Source organism: Lepidochelys kempii, chromosome 2 (genome assembly GCF_965140265.1).
Source record: "Lepidochelys kempii isolate rLepKem1 chromosome 2, rLepKem1.hap2, whole genome shotgun sequence".
NCBI classification, from domain to species: Eukaryota; Metazoa; Chordata; order Testudines; family Cheloniidae; genus Lepidochelys; species Lepidochelys kempii.
The window spans coordinates 118,934,728-118,958,546 of NC_133257.1; the positions used below are offsets into that span (position 1 = coordinate 118,934,728).

The window sequence follows — 23,819 nt, forward strand, 5'->3', positions numbered from 1 at the left end:
CATTGGCTGTTGGGTGTCTTCTCAATTTCACGGCAAAAGCCCTGAATTTGACAAGAAAGCCAGGCAACCAGAGCCCAGCTGGGTGTCTGGATCCTGTGCTCAGCTGAGAGCCAGGGCAAGAAGCCCAGGCATCTGGACCCTGCTCACCAGGGCCAAGAAGTCCCTGGGGCCACTTGCCCTCCGTTCCCCCTGGGTAATGGAGAGCCGGGAAGGGGGGCTGCACAGGAGCATGTGCTGCAGGAGGGCTTCTGGCAGGGAGCTGCTGCACCTCTTAGGTCAGTGGAAGCGCTCCTGGCAAGGAAGCACACTACCGATCCATGGAGGGTAGTGTGAACATGCACCACCACAGTAATTACTGCAGTGGCAGTAAGTCGACCTAATATAAGCCGACTTACCTTTCTAGTGTAGACATGTGTCTGCGTCTGGTTTGTAGAACTAGTGCAGAACTGCTCTTGCACCGCACATTTCACTCCGGTGGATGCTGCATTTTCTGCCACACAAAAATCTGACGGCGAAGTCCCAACTCTACTAAATGGGGTTAAAGTCACTATTGAAACCGCTGCCAACACTGGCGTCTCTCTCGCTCACACTTCTCCCCATACACACAATCTCTCCTCTCCCCACAGCTTCACTGCCCCTCTCAGAGGCAAATTCTCTCTCTCACACACACACACAGTGTCTGTACCTCATTCACCCCCATGCCTGCCTCACATGTCACACGCCGCCCCTCACGCCCACAGGCAGCCCGCTCCCAGGCGCCCCCTGCCAGGCGCGCCCCGCAGGACAGGGAAGGAGGCGGTGGCAGCGGCTCCTCCCCCGGGGCCTTGTCCTGCAGCCGCCTCCGACGAGCCGGAGCTCGCTTGGCTGCTCTCTGCGCCAGGCTTCTGCATGGCAGCTGCCGCCGCCGCCGCCGCCTTCCGCTTGGCCCGGAGCTTGCGGCTGCGCCCGGTCTGTGGGGCAAGGTGAGCGGCTGCGGGGCGCCAGGGAGGCTGGAGCTCCCGGGCTGGGAGGGAAGGGGGCTGGGCACTGACAGAGCGAGCAAGGGCGTCCTGTTAGCCTGCTGCGAGGCGGGACCCGCCGAAAACCCCAGTCCAGCGCCTGGCTGGCTCCTGGTTAGGAGTGGAAGGTTTCACAGGCAGGGGCGCCCCTCGGGGGCCTGTGCAGAATAACATGGAGCCTCCCTGCCCTCCCCCCACTGTGGGCATGGCTGTGAGGTCCTGTGCAAGCTCCAGCTCCCTCCTCCAGGGTCCCACCCTACAGGACATGCCACCCACCCCAGTCCCTGAGAACACCCAGCTACTCCCAAGGAGAGGGAGAACTAGGGAACAATAGGGGCCAGAGAGCCCAGCAGGGAGGGGAAAGGGTCCGGGTGGTCTATGTATTGGCAACAGGCATCCTTACAGTGAGGCATCAGTGACAGTCACTTCTGCTGGCTTTGGCCAGGGTTGGCCTTTGAAGAAAAATTCTAGTGCTGATGTTAACGTGTAACAAACTTCTTCCTCCTGCAGAGCTAGGTAACTCTTGTTTTAGCGTCTCACTTTTCACACATAGGCTAATAGGCGTTTTCTGCTGCCAGAAAAATTGTTTTTGCTCAGTTCATTCCCTCAATTTATTTTGCAGGCTGCAGGGTCATTTTTTATTACAAAAGAGTCCTGTTGAATTTTAACCACTTCTTTGTCATTTAAGACATGTTATCTTTCTAAGTTAAAAGTAATAGTCTTGCTATCAAGTTGTGTTTATTCCCAGTGTTTAGTTAATATAAACAGCTCTAGGGGTCACAAGCTGTCTCACATGTTCTCTTCTCTGCAGTGATACAGTTGCTGTCAGTGTTAGAGAGAAAATATAATAGAAATTTTATAAACTTTTAAAGTGGCATGAACATGTTAGGTCTTTTTCAAATATTTACATGCTTAAAGATAAACATGCAAGTAGTCCCACTGAGGTTGTGGAATTAATTTCATTCTTAAAGTTTAGCATATGTATAAATAGTTGCAGTATTTGGAACTCGAACACTTCTTGTTCAGTGAAGATTTAAAAACTGTCTTGTAAAGAGTTAGTAACCAAAAAACCTGCAGTATTGTGGTTGCTTGTGAGAACCAGAAAGTGAAACTGATAAGTCTTTTCTTCATCAAGGCTGAATGAATTGCCAAATAGTATTAGTAGTGAATGAATTTGTTTCAGAGTAACAGCCATGTTAGTCTGTATTCGCAAAAAGAAAAGGAGTACTTGTGGAACCTTAGAGACTAACCAATTTATTTGAGCATAAGCTTTCGTGAGCTACAGCTCACTTCATCGGATGGGAGCTGTAGCTCACGAAAGCTTATGCTCAAATAAATTGGTTAGTCTCTAAGGTGCCATAAGTACTCCTTTTCTTTTTGAATGAATTTGGTTTTTTAGTAATATCAACTGATTTTAAAAACAGATTTTTACCCCAAAGTGTCCCTTTAAGTTCTAAAAGATTTTCAGAGAGTGCTGAATGAAAGTCACAGATCCACAATATTTTAAAGTTGTAAATTTTCAGAGAGAACCTGGTTCTTTATTTCAAAACTGGTTTATTTTAAACCAGTAATTCCACTGTTGAATAATTCAAAGGAGATCTGCTGATCTTTTCTAAAGATAGCACATAATCCTCAATGACAGAAGTGCTCCAAGTAGTAACAGGCAAAATAGGCTGTCAGTGTTTGTTTATATGAGCACTTACTATGGGGCAAGCTGAGTAAATCTGTAAGCTACTTGATCTTGTGACCTTTATCATCTTGTTCTAATTGACAATTCAGCTCCAATAGTGCTCTGTCAAGTTCTCCCATATGATGTGTCTACATAGAGAGCATGATATACAAGGATGGAGTGAGCAAGTAAAATGGGTTCCGGGGAGAAATTTGAGGCTTCTGACACTCCAAACAAGATAAACTATTACATTGCAGCCAGGAGCACCCGAGGGAAACAATTTGTTGGTAGATATTTTCGTCATCTTCAGACATGTGCATGTGAGAGGGTAAATCCATTACGTTGATTGAAAAAAACCTTCATTTGAAATGTGCCTGTCAAGTTTAAAAAAGATATTAAAGCACTGTAATAGTTATACAATACATAAGCTTGAACTAAAATTTCAGATCCAAATACTTCTGAACACTGAAGTGCTTGAAATCCAGATTCTAATTTGGTGACTTGAATCATCTCTCAAAGGTACTTTTTAAAAAAAAATAGTTAATTGCTCTGCTATAAAACAGCTGAGTTCAGCTTTGGTAGCTTTTTTTTGGCTCATATGACATTAATAGCACGCCAAAAATGTGGCTGTTTTTTGTGTATCCTTTATCAGCTTTGACTTGACAAAAGGTTTGGGCCTGGTATCCTCCCCTCTGAGGCATTTGATCAACACATGTTGACCTATATCAAAATCATCCCAACAGTCAAGCTCACAAACCTATTTTTCTGTCTCGTTCATTCTTCGCTGTCTGCTGGGGACTATCCACTCTGCTGCTCCTTTCAGCTGGGATTCAGTTAGTGGCAGCTGGCGATTGACAGGTGAGGCACCTATCACAAACTCTGACATTCCAATATACACGTTCCTCCTTGCAGTCCTGGCCTGGAAGGGGGAGTGCCTTTGTTCTGCCCTTCCAAGGCAGCAGCCTCCCCATTGCATTTGCAGATGTCCAGTGTCACTGGCCCTGTGGTTGTGCAGGGAGCCCTCTGCAACTCTGCTGTCATATAGCACTCTCTCACCAGCCAGGAGTGTGGGAGCCGTCCCAGGGCAGGAATTGTTCAGCAGTGGGGTGGCCTCCCCCCACAGCCAGGGGCTCACTGGGTTCTTTGTAATCCTGGCCGGGAGTCTCTAATTTGCCAACCCAGGATGTCTACAGCTTCCCCTGCGACTTGTATCCTTGTGTCTTAGGCCCCTCAGTGGTGTAGGTAGCCCCCCTGCATTTCCACTGTATCAGTGCTGGGAGGGAACCCTGCATCCATTCTGGCAGAACTGCCTTAACTTCTGCAACCCTGCAAGCCCTGGCTAGCACAACAGTGCCCTCAAAGTGGCTCCTCAGCAGGGTTAGTTGCCATAGTTACAAGGCAGCTTTGAGGCACTACTACCTATACTGTGATTTGAGCCTCATCCACAGCACTACATTTTTTTGGCATTACGGAGATGGAGAGGGTGTGAGTAACATGAATTTAAATCCAATCACAAGTGCTTCTTCTGGATATATGTATATATAAATAAAAAAAATAACTGTCCTTAATCTTTATATACACAAAAATGTAGCTTTTGGGAATTGGCTTCTGAATTCTTTGGTTAAGCTGTGCCTCACTTGCTTAAGCTGATGAGCCACCCCTGGATAGAGGCCATCCATATAACAGTTCAGACCAACTGCACCAGTATTTCCCCTGGGGCTCCAGCAAGGGCACCACTGTCAGGCTTTCAGCTCCCCACCCATTGCATTTCTTTGGTGAGACTCATGTCCCACTTCCTTCTGACCAACTATTTCTAGGCTGCATAGTTCTGATATAAGCTTATTGGCATGCATCATCCCAGTTCTAACATGGGCTCTGGCAGGAGCAATCCTTCAGTACCCTGCCCAAGGGATTTCCTTTGTGATAACAAGTTCAACACAGCTTCAGCTCAGAAAAAGTACCCAGTTTTATGAACCTCAGTAGGCCAAGTCCTTCCAACCCTACTCTAAGGTCTAGGGTCTTTCATACCAGAGGTTTTGTCCATTTGCTGGATCAGGAAGAAGGCCCTGAGCCAGTTTAAAACCAGGCTATTTATCCAAAAATCGTTTATTGGTCTCTGGAGAATCCAGTTTGAACTAGTATATGTGGATCTTTCCAGGGAGTAGAGTTTCTCTGGAGATATTACAACCTGAGTGAATTTAACTAATCACCCCTGCCTGTTGTTCTCCTGTTTACTCTTCTCATGGAAATACAATGACACAGAGATGAAAATTAATTGTATTAAAATGTAAAGATATTAAGCTCAATTGAATAAGGCTTAACTCAATTAAGTAAGGTTTGTCCAGGATATTATTCTGTCACAACCTCCTCCTATCCACATGTCCCTTGGTCTTCCTCCACTCTGTCCTTATCGCTAATAACCCCAGTTGATATGAGCTAGAAAGTTTGTCCCACCTATCTACAATTCTTATGACAGACCAATCTTCCATCCCCACTGTGAAGGGACCAGTAAAGAAGTATGGTGTTACCCTTTTTGGCCTGAGTGGCTAGCCAAAAATATGGGGTCTTGCAGGTTGGTCTTCTTAGGGGGAGAAATTGAGGGTGGAGTCGGGTACCTTTGATGCAATCTTGTTTGTTTGTACAAACAAAGGAATGTACAAAATCCTGTTTTTTCCTTGAAGCTGTAAGCAAAGAAACTCTTAGCCAGCACCACACTATGCTTGTCCAGGCTGTGACAGTCTGCCCGTTGTGTCATTCTCGCTTTCTCACGCACATGTTTCCCCCCCACACTCCAGGATACCTAGGGAGCACTCTGCTTGCATAGTTCAAATTCCTGAGTGGCCTCAGGTGTGCCTTTGTTCTGAGTGGTGACATGTGCCTGTCCTTTGATTTGGAGACAACAATTATTTCATAAAGGAATTTAACTGTTTCTAATGGAGAGCGGCAGTTACACCCACCAGCCACAAAATGGTTTAATTTAACGCATCCCATAACAGTACAGTCATTGGATATACTAAGGGGCCAATCCTGCTTCCACTGAAGTCAGCAGGGGTATTGTGATGAAATATGTATTTCTATTTGATAGAAGTTAATTAGAGTTTTGGGGCACTATAAGATTTAGGTCTATTAATTTCCTTGATCTTTAGTGCTTGGGTTTTGTAGGTGATAAGGTAAGTGTGATACACTTGTCACTTAGTAACATTTACTAGTATTTTAAATGTTACTCTCTCAGTCTCTAAGGTGCCACTAGTACTCCTTTTCTTTTTGCGAATACAGACTAAGCCCTGGTCTACACTAGGACTTTAGGTCGAATTTAGCAGCATTAAATCAATGTAAACCTGCACCCGTCCACACGATGAAGCCCTTTATTTCAACTTAAAGGGCTCTTAAAATCGATTTCCATACTCCACCCCTGACAAGTGGATTTGCGCTAAAATCGGCCTTGCCGGGTCGAATTAGGGGTACTGTGGACACAATTCGACGGTATTGGCCTCCGGGAGCTATCCCAGAGTGCTCCATTATGACCGCTCTGGACAGCACTCTCCACTCAGATGCACTGGAAAAGAACTGCGAACTTTTGAATCTCATTTCCTGTTTGGCCAGCGTGGCAAGCTGCAGGTGACCATGCAGAGCTCATCAGCATAGGTGACCATGATGGAGTCCCAGAATCGCAAAAGAGCTCCAGCATGGACTGAACGGGAGGTACGGGATCTGATCGCTGTATGGGGAGAGGAATCCGTGCTATCAGAACTCCGTTCCAGTTTTCGAAATGCCAAAACCTTTGTCAAAATCTCCCAGGGCATGAAGGACAGAGGCCATAACAGGGACTCAAAGCAGTGCTGCGTGAAACTTAAGGAGCTGAGGCAAGCCTACCAGAAAACCACAGAGGCAAACGGCCGCTCCGGGTCAGAGGCCCAAACATGCCGCTTCTATGATGAGCTGCATGCCATTTTAGGGGGTTCAGACACCGCTACCCCAGCCTTGTTGTTTGACTCCTTCAATGGAGATGGAGGCAACACGGAAGCAGGTTTTGGGGACGAAGAAGATGATAGCTCACAGCAAGCAAGCGGAGAAACCGGTTTTCCCGACAGCCAGGAACTGTTTCTCACCCTGGACCTGGAGCCAGTACCCCCTGAACCCACCCAAGGCTGCCTCCTGGACCTGGCAGGTGGAGAAGGGACCTCCGGTGAGTGTACCTTTTAAAATACTATACATGGTTTAAAAGCAAGCATGTGAAAGGATTAATTTGCCCTGGCATTCGCGGCTCTCCTGGATGTACTCCCAAAGCCTTTGCAAAAGGTTTCTGGGGAGGGCAGCCTTATTGCGTCCTCCATGGTAGGACACTTTACCACTCCAGGCCAGTAACACGTACTCGGAAATCATTGTACAACAAAGCATTGCAGTGTATGTTTGCTGGCGTTCAAAAAACATCCGTTCTTTATCTCTCTGTGTTATCCTCAGGAGAGTGAGATATCATTCATGGTCACCTGGTTCAAATAGGGTGCTTTTCTTCAGGGGACACTCAGAGAAGCCCTTGTGGCACCTTAGAGACTAACCAATTTATTTGAGCATGAGCTTTCGTGAGCTACAGCTCACTTCATATGCATCCGATGAAGTGAGCTGTAGCTCACGAAAGCTCATGCTCAAATAAATTGGTTAGTCTCTAAGGTGCCACAAGTACTCCTTTTCTTTTTGCGAATACAGACTAACACGGCTGTTACTCTGAAACCTGTCAGAGAAGCCCGTTCCTGCTGGGCTGTTTGCCTATGGCTGAACAGAAATGTTCCCCGCTGTTAGCCACGGGGAGGAGGGAGGGGGTAGCCATGCGGTGGGGGGAGGCAAAATGAGACCTTGTAACGAAAGCACATGTGCTATGTATGTAATGTTAACAGCAAGGTTTACCCTGAAAGAGTGTAGCCACTGTTTTATAAATGTGTCTTTTTAAACACCGCTGTCCCTTTTTTTTTCTCCACCAGCTGCATGTGTTTCAATGATCACAGGATCTTCTCCTTCCCAGAGGCTAGTGAAGATTAGGAAGAAAAAAAAACGCACTCGTGATGAAATGTTCTCTGAGCTCATGCTGTCCTCCCACACTGACATAGCACAGACGAATGCGTGGAGGCAAATAATGTCAGAGTGCAGGAAAGCACAAAATGACCGGGAGGAGAGGTGGCGGGCTGAAGAGAGTAAGTGGCGGGCTGAAGAGAGGGCTGAAGCTGAAATGTGGCGGCAGCGTGATGAGAGGAGGCAGGATTCAATGCTGAGGCTGCTGGAGGACCAAACCAGTATGCTCCAGTGTATGGTTGAGCTGCAGCAAAGGCAGCTGGAGCACAGACTGCCACTGCAGCCCCTCTGTAACCAACCGCCCTCCTCCCCAAGTTCCATAGCCTCCACACCCAGACGCCCAAGAACGTGGTGGGAGGGCCTCCGGCCAACCAACCACTCCACCACAGAGGATTGCCCATAAAACAGAAGGCTGGCATTCCATAAATTTTAAAGTTGTAAACTTTTAAAGTGCTGTGTGGCATTTTCCTTCCCTCCTCCACCACTCCTCCTGGGCTACCTTGGTAGTCATCCCCCTATTTGTGTGATGAATGAATAAAGAATGCATGAATGTGAAGCAACAATGACTTTATTGCCTCTGCAAGCGGTGATCGAAGGGAAGAAGGGAGGGTGGTTAGCTTATAGGGAAGTACAGTGAACCAAGTGGCGGGGGGTTTCATCAAGGAGAAACAAAGAGAACTTTCACACTGTAGCCTGGCCAGTCATGAAACTGGTTTTCAAAGCTTCTCTGATGCGTACCGCGCCCTCCTGTGCTCTTCTAACCACCCTGGTGTCTGGCTGCGCGTAACGAGCAGCCAGGCGATTTGCCTCAGTCTCCCACCCTGCCATAAACGTCTCCCCCTTACTCTCACAGATATTGTGGACCGCACAGCAAGCAGTAATAACAGTGGGAATATTGGTTTCGCTGAGGTCTAAGCGAGTCAGAAAACTGCGCCAGCGCGCCTTTAAATGTCCAAATGCACATTCTACCACCATTCTGCACTTGCTCAGCCTGTAGTTGAACAGCTCCTGACTACTGTCCAGGCTGCCTGTGTACGGCTTCATGAGCCATGGCATTAAGGGGTAGGCTGGGTCCCCAAGGATACATATAGGCATTTCAACATCCCCAACAGTTATTTTCTGGTCTGGGAATAAAGTCCCTTCCTGCAGCTTTTGAAACAGACCAGAGTTCCTGAAGATGCGAGCATCATGTACCTTTCCCAGCCATCCCACGTTGATGTTGGTGAAGCATCCCTTGTGATCCACCAGAGCTTGCAGCACTATCGAAAAGTACCCCTTGCGGTTTATGTACTCGCCGGCTTGGTGCTCCGGTGCCAAGATAGGAATATGGGTTCCGTCTATGGCCCCACCACAGTTAGGGAATCCCATTGCAGCAAAGCCATCCACTATGACCTGCACATTTCCCAGGGTCACTACCCTTGATATCAGCAGATCTTTGATTGCGTTGGCTACTTGCATCACAGCAGCCCCCACAGTAGATTTGCCCACTCCAAATTGATTCCCGACTGACCAGTAGCTGTCTGGTGTTGCAAGCTTCCACAGGGCTATCGCCACTCGCTTCTCAACTGTGAGGGCTGCTCTCATCTTGGTATTCATGCACCTCAGGGCAGGGGAAAGCAAGTCACAAAGTTCCATGAAAGTGCCCTTACGCATGCGAAAGTTTTGCAGCCACTGGGAATCGTCCCAGACCTGCAACACTATGCGGTCCCACCAGTCTGTGCTTGTTTCCCGAGCCCAGAATCGGCGTTCCGCAGCATGAACCTGCCCCATTAGCACCATGATGCATGCATTGGCAGGGCCCATGCTTTCAGAGAAATCTGTGTCCATGTCCTGATCACTCACGTGACTGCGCTGACGTCTCCTACTCGCCCGGTATCGCTCTGCCAGGTTCTGGTGCTGGAATACTGCTGGATAATGCATGTGGTGTTTAATGTGCTCCTAATTGCCAAAGTGAGCTGAGCGACCTCCATGCTTGCCTTGGTATGGCGTTCGCACAGAAAAAAGGCGTGGAATGATTGTCTGCCGTTGCTCTGACGGAGGGAGGGGCGACTGATAACATGGCTTACAGGGTTGGTTTCAGGGAGCTAAAATCAACAAAGGAGGTGGCTTTACATCAAGGAGTATTTCAAGCAGGACTTCATGGAGGGTTCCAATAAGAAATGGTGCATCTAAGTTATTGTTCTTATTGCAACAAGGAGGTTAGTCTGGCCTCTGATTGATACATGGCTAGATTTACCTCGCTGCACCTTCTCTGTGAGTGACTGCAGTGTGACCTAGAGGAATGAGTCCCCTAGACTGGGGAGGGGGAGAAGCAAATGAGTACAAAACAAATCTGGTCTATTTCTTGTTTTGATCCACTCCATCTATCTTTTACATCTTTGGCTGGCAGCAGACGGTGCAGAAGGACTGCATGCCATCCACATCTCAGGGCTGCTCGGCAGAAGATGGTACAATAGGACTGCGAGCAATCCATATCGCCTGGCTGCTCACCATAAGATGGTTCAAAAGGACTGCTGAAGGACTAAAGAGAATGAGTTGATCAAGTCACTCCAAATTTAGTCCCTGCGCCCATGTCTGCCCAGGCGCTTCTGGCCGACATGGTCAGGAGCACCTCGGACATGACGATGACGGCTACCACTCCTATTGCACCGTCTGCTGCCACAAGGTGATGGGTTGCTGCTACTGTGTAGCAATGCAGTACCGCATCTGCCAGCACCCAGGAGACATACGATGACAGTGAGCTGAGTGGGCTCCATGCTTGCTGTGGTATGGCATCTGCACAGGTAACTCAGGAAAAAAGGCGCGAAACGATTGTCTGTCCTTGCTTTCACGGAGGGAGGGAGGGAGGGAACGGGGGGCCTGACGATATGTACCCAGAACCACCCGCGACAATGTTTTAGCCCCATCAGACATTGGGATCTCAACCCAGAATTCCAATGGGCAGCGGAGACTGCGGGAACTGTGGGATAGCTATCCACAGTGCAATGCTCCGGAAGTCGACTCTAGCCTCGGTACTGTGGAAGTACTCCGCCGAGTTAATGCACTTAGAGCATTTTCTGTGGGGACACACACACTCGAATATATAAAACCGATTTCTAAAAAAACGACTTCTATAAATTCGACCTAATTTCGTAGTGTAGACATACCCTAAAACGGCTGCTATTCTGAAACCTCTCATTCTATGTGTTTCCATACATTCGAAACATTGTCTGAAAGCCCAGATCAGATAGATTCCTTTCTAGATTTCAAGGTCATTATAAGGATTAGAGTTGGGGAAAATCTTTTCCATTGTAGTGCCTATTTTCTTTGCTCCATAGTTTTGTTTTGTTATATAGTATGTTTTTGTATCAGTTTGCCTAAGTCAGTAGCTTATGGTTTTGTTTTTTTGTTTTTTAAATAGAGCCTTAATGAAAAGGCATATCAAAATACCAAAAGTAAATGACACTGTATGTCCCCAAACAAGCATCAGGGCACATTTGATCCAAAGTTTAATTGTGTCAGCTACATGACTCTAAATAACATTGTCATAAACATACAGCTAAGGGTAGCATAAAATCCCTCCTTTACCTATAAAGGGCTGAGAAGCTCAGATAACCTGGTTGGCACCTGACCAAAAGGACCAATAAGGGGAGAAGATACTTTCAAATCTATGGGGGAAGGTTTTTGTTTTGGGTTTTTGTGTTCTCTCCGGAGACAGAGAGAGACCAAACAAGTAATCCAGCTCCTACTGAAAGATACATATAAACTTCAGAAATAGTAAATAATAGCAAGGAAATGCGTTAGAGTATCTTTTGTTTTAGTTTGTGAATTTTCCCTGTGCTAAGAGGGACATTTATCCCTTTTTTTGTAACTTTGAAGTTTTGCCTAGAGGGGAATCCTCTGTGTTTTGAATCTGATTATCTGTAAAATTACCTTCCATCCTGATTTTACAGAGGTGCTTCTTTTATTTTGTTTTTATAATAAAGTTCTGTTTTTAAGAACCTGATTGGTTTTTAGTGTCCTAAAAACCCAAGGGGCTGGCCTGTGCTCACCTTGTTAACCGATTTGGTTGGTATATTATTCTCAAGCCTCCCCAGGAAAAGGGGTGAAGGGGTTTAGGGGGATGTTTTAGGGAAACAGAAACTCCAAGTGGTCCTTTTCCTGAATCTTTGTCTAACTCACTTGTGCCTTGGGGAAGTTTTTAACTTAAGCTGGCAGAAATAAGCTTAGGGGGTCTTTCATGTGGGTCCCCACATCTGTACCGCAGAGTTCAGAGTGGGGAGGGAACCCTGACAAATGTAAAAACAACTACATATTCACTTATCCCATTCCAAGGATGGAGCACAAACTGAGTCATCTTAAAATTGTAATGAAATACTTACTAGAATTACACAGCACGTTTCTATATGACTTGTTCAGATAAAGTAGGGATGGTCATTAGATGAGTAAAGCATTTATCTTTCTCTGTCCTTCCAAAAAACTCTTTGTCTAATGTGTTTAACTTGTGCGGAGCCATAAATGCACAGTACTGGCAGTTGGAGAGCTGTTTTTGTAATTTCATTTTTTTTAAGAAGGAGCAGGAGTGGTGATGGGGGAAATTGCTATGGCTTCAATCGACTAAAGTCAGTGGGACTACTTGCATGTGTGAAGTTAAGCATATATATAAGTGTTTGCAGTATTTGGGTTCAAACGTGTAGCCATGACTTCTTATCTAATATGTTTCAGTTGCTTATTTTATGATGTAAGGGTCTCAGGGGAAGGGCCTTGAGGAACAATGAGTATAATCTGGTTCTCTATAAATAGTTGCTTAAATGTCCTTGTATGTTTCATATGTTGGGAGATAGTCCAATCTTTCAAAATACAATGAGATTCTTTGCTCAGAAATTGGTATCTTCATCAATAGCAAAGCAGTCCCATATGGTACAGTCCAATATAATTTTAATGAGGATTTGGGTTTGAGAATATGTACTGTGCAGAGAGGGTGGTGGGAAACTGAAGAGATTGTGTAGGCAAGATTGTTCTTGGACTTTTATTTTACAAACTTTCAAACTCTATTCTTAGTGAAGAACATGATTTTAATTACTTTAAACTATATTATGAACACTGATAGGACCAATTATTTGATCAGCTGGCATGAGATGAGGGAAATTGTGGGTTATTTAAGAAGTTGTCGCTCTAAATATGCAACCATAATAAGGGCTTGGATAATACACTGGAGTTGGACGGTGTAATTTTCTGCTCAAGCAGACGTACCTGCACTTTCTTTGATTGAACTAGTACCCTAAAATAGAGGTGTAGCCGCAGCAGTGCGATGAGCTGGATGGCCTAGCTTCCCCAAGTATGATCCTATCCAGGACCCTAGGCACATAGGCAGGTGGCTAGCCTCTCTTGCTGCTAGTGCTGCTGCGGCTACACTTGTTTTTTACATGAGGTAGCTGAATCAGAGCAAGCATAGGTATGTCTACGGCCACATCTACACTACCTGCCGGATCGGTGGGTAGTGATTGATCTATCGGGGATCGATTTATCGCGTCTAGTGTAGACGCAATAAGTAGATCCCTGATCGCTCTGCTGTCGACTCCGGAACTCCACCAGGGCGAGAGGTGGAAGCGGAGTCGACGGGGGAGCAGCGGCCATCGATCCGGCACTGCGAGGATGCGAAGTAAGTGATTCTAAACCAATCTAAGATACCTCGACTTCAGCTACACTATTCTTGTAGCTGAATTTGCGTATCTTAGATCGATCCCTGCCCCCCAGTGTAGACCAGGCCTACGTGAGCTGGAAATTACACTTCCAGTGTAGATATACCCTTAGTGGGTGTGCAGGATGTAGATGAGAAGGGCGGAATCAGGCTCAAAGTGCTGTATTAACAGTCTGCATCCTTTATTGTCGGAGTCTATCTTAAAAACATGCTTTCAAAACAAGTTTTAGAAATAGATAGTTCACTTTCTCCTGCATGGTGAATGGTCTGGAAGCTGCTAATTTTGGATAATTCCCGTAGGAATCCCAGTCTGATGTAGTTTAGGATTTGAGGGTCAGTCAGTCATGCTGTCTGTTAGCCCATGCGATCTCACTGACTATTGTGGGGTTGCTTAACTGTAACAAAGGACACAAGTTGATCGAAGGAATGCAGCTGCCATTTGCATTATTAGCAAGTGAGCTGGGGGAGACTTTGAAAGTTTGAGTTTAATTGTTTCTGGTGATTTAGCTTTTTTAAAATTAATTCAATTAATTTGATCAGAAAACAAAACTGATGTCAGGTTTTTTTAATTAGTTTCTCTTTTCCCCTGACTGCTATTCATTCTTCTCCTCCATTTTCTTTTTGGCTGGATTGTTTTCCTTAGTTATAAGGAATAGTATGAAGTATGTATATTTATCTCACATACCAATATTTTGTGCCCAAGCATTATATTAGAATGTGAATTGCAGGAGGTTTTTAGTCTTTTCTGAATATTCACTGTGTCTCCTCTGTGTGTTGCTGTCTCTATGCTTTCGTATGTCTTCTCACATTTCTCTTGAATTAAAAAAAAAAAAAAACCAAAACCATTTGGTCATGCATTCACTGGGGTTTTTCATTTTGCAAGTCATTCTGTACATTAGGTTAGCAGCTCCCTATGTAATAGTTATTTTCAGGAACGGGAGGAAGGGTGGGGTGATGGTGAATAGGCACAGTGGAGGGAAGAAAAGTCTATAACCACGGATAGAACACATTCCCTCACAGAACCTGGAATTGTAGAAACTGAGGACTCCTGGGAGACACGAGATCAGATTTGCACAAGCGCTGAGCACTTAAAACCGCAACTGAAGTTGATTAGGGCTGTGCTTTGAACATGTATAGTGCTGTAAAAATTCTAAATACTCTGAAAAGTCAGGCCTTGGATGTCTCAAGCTGGGCACCAAAATTTAGTGGATACTTTTGACCTTAATTTCACATCCGTTCCACATCTGTAAAATGGAGATAATAACACAACTTAATCTCACAGAAGATAAGTGTTGTGAAGATAAATGCATTAATGTTTCTGAAGTACTCATACTATGAGAACATGAGAGAAACACTCGTGAAAATTAATAATTTTGTATTCAATGCAGGATTTGGATGGTGTCCATTAAATAAAGCCTGGGGCCACACATTCAGTGTTGAGGATAAAAAGAAATATCAAATAGCTGTCCATTCTCTGAATAAGGTGGGGAATGTCACTCACCACCGGGCTGGCGCCTCCTCTTGGTTGCTCTGGGGATTAGCTTGAGGCCAGTGCCCCCAGTCTGCGGCTTGCACACTGTCACTGCATTTGCCTGTAGCCCCTCTCACAGCCTGAGGCACCATAGCACCCTCTTTGTCACTCAGCCCTACAGCTGTGTCATCATCTGTGTTCCCCCCACTTCCAGGGGTTAGTGTCTCAGTCCAATAATCATGCCACTTCCTCAGTGGCAAATGGAGGGCAGGGGGACCCTGGCCCACCCACTTCTCTGAGTCCCAGCCCAGGGACCCTGTGGATAGCAGCCTCCTGCTGTGATTCCCATGGCCCCAGCACCTTCTTCGCCCTTGCCTCAGGGCACTCAGCTGCGCAATCCCTGCAGTCCACCAGGAACTCTCCCTTGCTCCCCTGCTCCTTTCTTTTAGCCTGCTAGAGACACAGTCCTCATTATCTTGGCCATTATCTTTGAAAACTCATGGCGATCGGGGGAGTCCTGGACGACTGGAAAAAGGCTAATGTAGTGCCCATCTTTAAAAAAGGGAAGAAGGAGGATCCTGGGAACTACAGGCCAGTCAGCCTCACCTCAGTCCCTGGAAAAATCATGAAGCAGGTCCTCAAGGAATCAATTCTGAAGCACTTAGAGGAGAGGAAAGTGATCAGGAACAGTCAGCATGGATTCACCAAGGGCAAGTCATGCCTGACTAATCTAATTGCCTTCTATGACGAGATAACTGGCTCTGTGGATGAAGGGAAAGCAGTGGACATGTTGTTCCTTGACTTTAGCAAAGCTTTTGACACGGTCTCCCACAGTATTCTTGCCAGCAAGTTAAAGAAGTATGGGCTGGATGAATGGATTATAAGGTGGATAGAAAGCTGGCTAGATTGTCGGGCTCAACGGGTAGTGATCAATGGTTCGGTATCAAGTGGAGTGCCCCAAGGGTCGGTCCTGGAGCTGATTTTGTTTAATATCTTCATAAATGATCTGGAGGATGGTGTAGATTGCACCCTCAGCAAATTTGCAGATGACACTAAACTAGGAGGAGAGGTAGGTACGCTGGAGCGTAGGGATAGGATACAGAGGGACCTAGACAAATTGGAGGATTGGGCCAAAAGAAATCTGATGAGGTTCAACAAGGACAAGTGCAGAGTGCTGCACTTAGGACGGAAGAATCCAATGCACCGCTAGAGACTAGGGACCGAATGGCTCGGCAGCAGTTCTGCAGAAAAGGACCTAGGGGTTACAGTGGACGAGAAGCTGGATATGAGTCAACAGTGTGCCCTTGTTGCCAAGAAGGCCAATGGCATTTTGGGATGTATAAGTAGGGGCATTGCCAGCAGATCGAGGGACGTGATCATTCCCCTCTATTTGACACTGGTGAGGCCTCATCTGGAGTACTGTGTCCAGTTTTGGGCCCCACACTACAAGAAGGATGTGGAAAAATTGGAAAGAGTCCAGCAGAGGGCAACAAAAATGATTAGGGGACTGGAATACATGAGTTATGAGGAGAGGCTGAGGGAACTGGGGATGTTTAGTCTACGGAAGAGAAGAACGAGGGGGGATTTGATAGCTGCTTTCAACTACCTGAAAGGGGGTTCCAAAGAGGATGGCTCTAGACTGTTCTCAGTGGTAGCAGATGACAGAACAAGGAGTAATGGTTTCAAGTTGCAGTGGGGAGGGAGGTTTAGGTTGGATATTAGGAAAAACTTTTTCACTAGGACGGTGGTGAAACACTGGAATGCCTTACCTAGGGAGGTGGTGGAATCTCCTTTCTTAGAAGTTTTAAGGTCAGGCTTGACAAAGCCCTGGCTGGGATGATTTAATTGGGGATCGGTCCTGCTTTGAGCAGGGGGTTGGACTAGATGACCTCCTGAGGTCCCTTCCAACCCTGATATTCTATGATTCTATGATTCTCATTGCTTAGGCTCCCAGTAGCAACTGATTCTGCTCGCCCCTGTGGCTCTTCTTATATGGTCCTGCTTGGCCTGGATTGGCTGTTCCTCACAGTGTCTCTCCTATTGGCTCCTTCCTGTGCAGCCTTCCTAGGGGTCTGTTCACCCCTTACATGCTGGTGTGGGGTGGATGCTCCATCCCAGGGTGGCTGGGGAAACAATAGTATGTGAACATGTAATTAAAGACTGTATCATAATATGCACAAGGGGGCTGAAAAGGTTGCATATTTGCACTTTGATTAATCGCAGCTGAATAGGGTGGGGACTTTGACTGCAGACTTTGTTTACAGGAAAGCAGCATATGGTGGGAGATCTTGCTTGTGGAAGCTCCAGAACTTGATGTAGTAAACTTATCTTTCCAGAAAGCAAGTCTTGTTGTTGAAGGTGTAACATTAGTACATACTTGGGTCTGGATGTCCTTATGCATAGCTAAGGAACTACAGAGCTTCTCATTTGTAAGTCAACAGTTAGAGCTAGGCTAGGCTAGATTCAGTAGGGATTAAAAATTGTTTCCATCTAATGGCTATTTGGAATCTATATGAGAAATTTGGTGGGTCTCAATTCTCACTCCCACATCACAAACTCACTAGCATGCTGTCATAAATCCAAAAGTGGCCTGACGGTGTCTACTATGAGGGGAAAAGTGCTCGTGGCGTGGAAGAGGTGAACCTCTCCCTGACCCTTGGGCGTATGCAGCGACAGCAGATCAATGAGCTGTGCACTAACTACATGCCGATGTTCTCAGCCATCCCAGGACTAACTGAACGGGCATACCACTCCGTTGATACAGGTAATACTCACCCAATTAAAGTACAACCTTACCGGGTGTCTCCTCAAGCTAAAACTGCTATAGAACGGGAGATCGAGGACATGCTACAGATGGGTGTAATCTGCCCTTCTGGCAGTGCATGGGCATCTCCAGTGGTTCTAGTTCCCAAACCAGATGGGGAGATACGTTTTTGCATGGACTGCCGTAAGCTAAATGCTGTAACTCGCCCAGACAACTATCCAATGCCATGCACAGATGACCTATTAGAGAAACTGGGAAGGGCCCAGTTCATCTCTACCTTGGACTTGACCAAGGGGTACTGGAAGGTACTGCTAGATGAATCCGCCAAGGAAAGGTCAGCCTTCACCACACATCTCGGGCTGTATGGATTTATTGTACTCCCTTTCAGGCTGCGGAATGCACCCGCCACCTTCCAAAGACTTGTAGATGGTCTCCTAGCGGGATTAGGAGAATATGCAGTCACACCTTGACGATGTGGCCATATTTTCGGATTCCTGGGCAGAACACCTGGAACATCTACAAAAAGTCTTTGAGCGCATAAGGGAGGCAGGACTAACTGTTAAGGCTAAGAAGTGTCAAATAGGTCTAAACAGAGTGACTTACCTTGGACACCAGGTGGGTCAAGGAACTATCAACCCTCTACAGGCCAAAGTGGATGCTATCCAAAAGTGGCCTGTCCCAAAGTCAAAGAAACAGGTCCAATCCTTCTTAGGTTTGGCCGGATATTTGTACTGCAATTTGTACAGGCGATTTATACCACAATACAGCCAAATTGTTGCGCCACTGACAGACCTAACCAAAAAGAAACAGCCAAATGCCGTTCAGTGGACCGAAGAGTGTCAGAAGGCCTTTAACCAGCTTAAAGCGACACGTATGTCTGACCCTGTGCTATGGGCCCCAGACTTTGACAAACCGTACCTAGTAACCACAGATGCGTCCAAGCGTGGTGTGGGAGCAGTTTTAATGCAGGAAGGACCGGATCAAGAATTCTACCCTGTAGTGTTTCTCAGCAAGAAGCTGTCTGAGAGGGAAAGCAACCTGTCAGTCAGTGAAAAAGAATGTTACGCTATTGTGTACGTTCTGGAAAAGCTACACCCATATGTTTGGGGACGGCGTTTCCACCTGCAAACCGACCATGCTGCGCGACAGTGGCTTCATACTGCCACGGGAAATAACAAAAAACTTATTCGGTGGAGTTTAGCTCTCCAAGCTTTTGATTTCGACATCCAACACATCTCAGGAGCTTGTAACAAAGTGGCTGATGCACTCTCCCATGAAAGTTTCCCAGAATCAACTGTTTAAAATCGTCCTTGAGATGTGGAAAATATTGTTAGTCTTTATATACTTGGTCGTATATTTAGAGGTGCATGTGTCTTATTAACTCTGTTTTCTCCTAGAGCTCCAGGAAGAAATCACAGCCAGCGTTTCACCCTATCTGTGATTTGGGGTGTGTGTCATAAATAAAAAGGGAAGGGTAAACACATTTAAATCCCTCCTGGCCAGAGGAAAAATCCTTTCACCTGTAAAGGGTTAAGAAGCTAGGATAACCTCGCTGGCACCTGACCAAAATGACCAATGAGGAGACAAGATGCTTTCAAAGCTGGACGGGAGGAGAAACAAAGGATTCTCTCTGTCTGTGTTGTCTTTTGCTGGAACCAGACCAGGAATGCAGGTCAGAACTTCTGTAAAGGGCTAATAAGCAATCTAGTTAGATATGCGTTCGATTCTGTTTTGTTTAAATGGCTGATAAAATAAGTTGTGCTGAATGGAATGTAGATTCCTGTTTTTGTGTCTTTTTGTAACTTAAGGTTTTGCCTAGAGGGATTCTCTATGTTTTGAATCTGATTACCCTGTAAGGTATTTACCATCCTGATTTTACAGAGGTGATTCTTTTACTTTTTCTTCAATTAAAATTCTTCTTTTAAGAACCTGATTGCTTTTTCATTTTTCTTAAGATCCAGGGGTTTGGGTCTGTGTTCACCTATACAAATTGGTGAGGTTTTTTACAAATTTTTATCAAGCCTTCCTCAGGAAAGGGGGTGTAGGGTTTGGGAGGATTTTGGGGGGAAAGACGTTTTCAAGCGGGCTCTTTCCCTGTTATATGTTTGTTAGACACTTGGTGGTGGCAGCAATAAAGTCCAATGGCAAAAGGTAAAATAGTTTGCACCTTGGGAAGTTTTAACCTAAGCTGGTAAAAATAAGCTTAGGGGGTCTTTCATGCAGGTCCCCACATCTGTACCCTAGAGTTCAGAGTGGGGAAGGAACCTTGACACACGCTTTGCGCTAATTAGAATACTCAGCAGAAAAGCTGAGCCATGGAAACTGAACTGTCTCTGCCAATCTTAGTTACTAGCACCTCCCTCCTCCTCCTACCCCCTATACACACGCTACCCATAAGAAGTGAGGCCTTCGGGGGGTGTGTGTGTGTGTGTGTGTGTGTGTGTGAAAAGCTTGCTCTAATGCTGTCTTGTAAATAATAAACAGAGGACTCCATTCACCAAGGCAGTCAAGCCACTGCCTTTCACCAACATTACATCCATATGATTTTTCTTATGCTGAAGTTTGTAGTTACATATAAATTACATTCAAATATGTAAATTATCTCATTGAATACATTGCGTAAAGTGTCACATGGAATTATACAACTTGGCACCTATGAACCTTCATTTTTAGGGGTGGATGAATGAAGAAGAAAGAACAGCTTGATTTAAAGAGACATGGTTGAATTTGCTGTGTTGCCTTTTTGTTTTTATTAAAGCTGGTAAGTGGCAAACTTCAATATAAAATTTGATGAATAAATGTGGAACTAGAAGATGTCATTTTTAGTCACTTCTTCCTGTAATAACAGCACTTAAAACAATTTTCCAATTTAAATGGGAGTCTCTTCAGTAAGCTTACATGTGCTCAATAAGCAAATTCATAAGCAGAATACATGTATACATTATACGTTTTTCTCAATGTTTGTTTTGATCATGATCAGGGAAATATGAAGTTTGATCAGCAGAACATGAAAGTTCATCAACTAAAATGTGCACCTTAATCAGTAAAACGTACAAACTGAAGAGCCTGTAGTATATAGCTCAATTAGGGAGGAGAGCATTTTGCCCTGTAAAGTATAGTCATTCATGTAGCTTGCCCATTAAATTGTAAGTTTTTCTCTCCAAGCTGTGTGGAAAAATTAACTGAAGTATGCAGATTGAACATCTTAAGATATGGGGGGAAACTGAGAACATGCAAATTCTGTGATCAGCAGGACTTCTGCCTTCATTTAAAAACAGAGCTCTCTTAGCAGGCTTCCTACAGGTAAACAATGTTGATTTAATGTAGCTGGTTAATAATAAAAAATAATCAAATCCAGGTCAGAAAACATGCCTTGATAGACCTCAGATTTGCTTATTACCGTGTCTAGAGGGGGGAAAAGCAAAACATATATTAGTTTAAACAGTTTAAGATCCTAAACTAAACATAAGTAGCATTAAAAATTACTGTCCACTTTATTTTAGAGACCATCTCAGGTTACATAATGCTGTATAAAACACTTAGACAATTTATGTCCTCAAGGAGTTCTCAAAGAAATTGAAAGGAAAAAAAGGCTTTCAAAGAGGACGGGGAGCACTGGGAATGGGAGGCTGTTCCATGCAGGGGGCAGCATGAAAGAAATTGCTGCTTCTTTCTTTTTTCATTTATCCTGCTTTTCCTGGTGAGGGTTGCAGCAGCATGGAGAGTAGGAAGGACCGGACCTCCCTTTCCTCTGCAACTGGTTCCAGCTCCTAAGGGATTCCCCACCATTCACAGGCCTGCTGGGGGGAGATAATCCCTCCAGCATGTCCTGGGTCAGCCTCAGGGCCTCCTCCCAATGGGATGTGCCTGGTAGAGTTCCAAAGGAAGACTCCTAGGAGGCATCCTTATCGGGTGCCCTGAACCAGCTCAGCAGGCTCCTCTCTATCAGGAGGAGTGGAGGCTTTACTCCAAGGCCCTCCCGAATAGCTGAGCCCTTCATCCTGTCTCTGAGAATAAACCCAGCCACCTTGCAGAGAAACCTCATTTCAGCTGTTTGTACCTGCGATCTCGTCCTTTTGGTCATTACCCAAATTTCATGACCGTAAGCGAGGACAGGGACATGGATTGACCTGTACACCTAGAGCTGCATATGAGAACTCAGCTCCTGCTTTACCACCATGGATCGGTACAGCACCACCACACCAATTAGCCCATCGATCCCACGCTCCTGCTTACCATCACTCGTGAACAAAATGAACTCTTCCACCGAGGACAGCTGCTCCCCCATCACCTGGAGAGAGCCGTCCACTTTCTTCTGGGAGAGGGCCATGACCTCCAATTTGGAGGTGCTGATTCTCATCCCAACACTTCACACTGGCAGCGAAATGTTCGAGTGCACATCAGAGATTACAGTCTGAAGAAGTAAGAAGGACATCATCATCTGCAAACAGCAGAGACGGCCACCTTCTAGTTCCTGTACCAGATGCATTCCAGAGGTCAGTTGCATCTTGATCTTGTGTCTGTGGAAAATTACATACAGAAGTGGGGACAAGATGCACCCTGGGCGAAGTCTAACGCCCATCTTGAATGAACTCCACGTAATGCCAAGAATACAAACACAGCTCTCACCCCAAGAATAGCGGGACCTGATAGCACGCAAAAGTAGTGCTGGCACCTCGTACTCCTGCAGCACTTCCCATAGGACATCTCAGGGAATTCGGTCATATGCCTTCCCCAGGCCCACAAAACAGGGATACTGGATGAGCAAATTCCCACGGCCCCTCGGGTATCTGTGAGTGAGCAAAGAGCTGGTCCGTTGTTCCACGGCTGGGATGGAATCCACATTGTTCCTCCTGAATCCGAGGTTCAGCTGATGGGCATAACCTCCTTTCCAGCACCCTGGCATAGGCTTTGCTGGGGGGGAGGCTGAGGAATGTCATTCCCCAATAGTTGGAAACACCCTCTCATCTCCTTTCTTAATGCTTGGGACCACCACCCCGGTTTGCAAGTCCAGAGATACTGCACCCACCTTCCATGCAAGATTGAAGAGGTGAGTAAACCACAACATCCCAACATTGTCCCGTGGTTTCAGCACCTCCGGACAAATCTCGTCCACCACTGCTAACTTACCACTACGAAGGCACTTTACCACCGTAGCGACCTCAACAACAGTAATAGATCCAACCTCACTGGAGGTTTCCAGCGCTGCCTCCTGAAAGGAGGGCATGTCCACCAGGTTGAGGAGTTCCTCACAGTGCTCTTTCTGCCTCTCAACAATCTCCTCAAGTCTAGGTCAGTGTTACATCACCCTTGCTGAGAACAGCCTGGGCAACGTCCCGCTGACCCCTCCTAAGGTGAACAGTTTGCTAGAACACCTTTTGAGGCCATTCGGTAGTCATTCTCCATGGTCTTTCCAAACTCCTCCCAAGCCCAGGCTTTCACTTCAATGACCACCTCATCCCTCTTGGCCAACCACTATCTCTCTCTGTTGTTATCAGGAGTCCAGTTTGTGAGCATTTCTCTGAAGGCCGCCTGCTTCACCTTGACAGCTACTCTCACCACTGGTGTCCACCAGAGGGTCCTAGGGTTAGAAAGAAATTACCTTTAAAACTAAAACAAAGATTTCAAACTTATGCCACCTCCTGCTACCTGAGTAAGTAGACAATTACTTACTTTTTTCCTGCCCTCTTGCGTGATTATACATATTAGGATACTGTTGTTCCAGTTGTCTGGACTCCTGTTGTCTGTAGGCCATATTTGCTTTCTCCTTATGTTATTTTTTGTCCTGCCCCTTGCACTGCCTAAATAGTTGATATAGTTTATTCCTTCACAGAAGAAGAAAAGGGAGGGGGGGGAAGGGGAACCAACAAGAACCCTAATATTAACTTTTTTTAAAAAAAAAAGAAGACCAGGTTTAATCCTCCAGAGAATGTAAATTCATCCTGCCTCTCATTTAAAATGAAGATCAACAATGAGTCAAGTGACACATGAGATAAACTTTAATATGATTGCAAATAGACTTTTTAGGTAGCTAATTTGCATATATTTGCCCCGATCCTGCAAAGAAGCGTGTGTGTGTGTGTGTGTTTTTGCAGAACCATGGACTCAGTATGGCTTTTATGACTAAAAGTGTCTTCCAAAAAGCTTTAAAGAATCGTAGAACAAATAGTTGG

General features: G+C 45.7%; 1 protein-coding gene across 4 annotated transcripts in view; it reads left to right on the forward strand.

The window, feature by feature from the left end:
- The first annotated feature begins 711 nt into the window (after positions 1-711).
- The window catches only part of ECI2 (enoyl-CoA delta isomerase 2), a 63,366-nt gene continuing 40,258 nt past the window's right edge, over positions 712-23,819 (forward strand). For 2 of the 4 annotated variants that reach the window (XM_073332147.1, XM_073332149.1), the window contains exon 1: positions 19,187-19,318. In XM_073332147.1, the coding sequence (XP_073188248.1) occupies positions 19,215-19,318 (104 nt within the window). In that variant the 5' untranslated portion in view covers positions 19,187-19,214. Of the gene's footprint in view, positions 963-19,186; positions 19,319-23,819 lie in introns of those variants that run through there. The other 2 variants (XM_073332146.1, XM_073332150.1) reach the window with 2 other exon arrangements.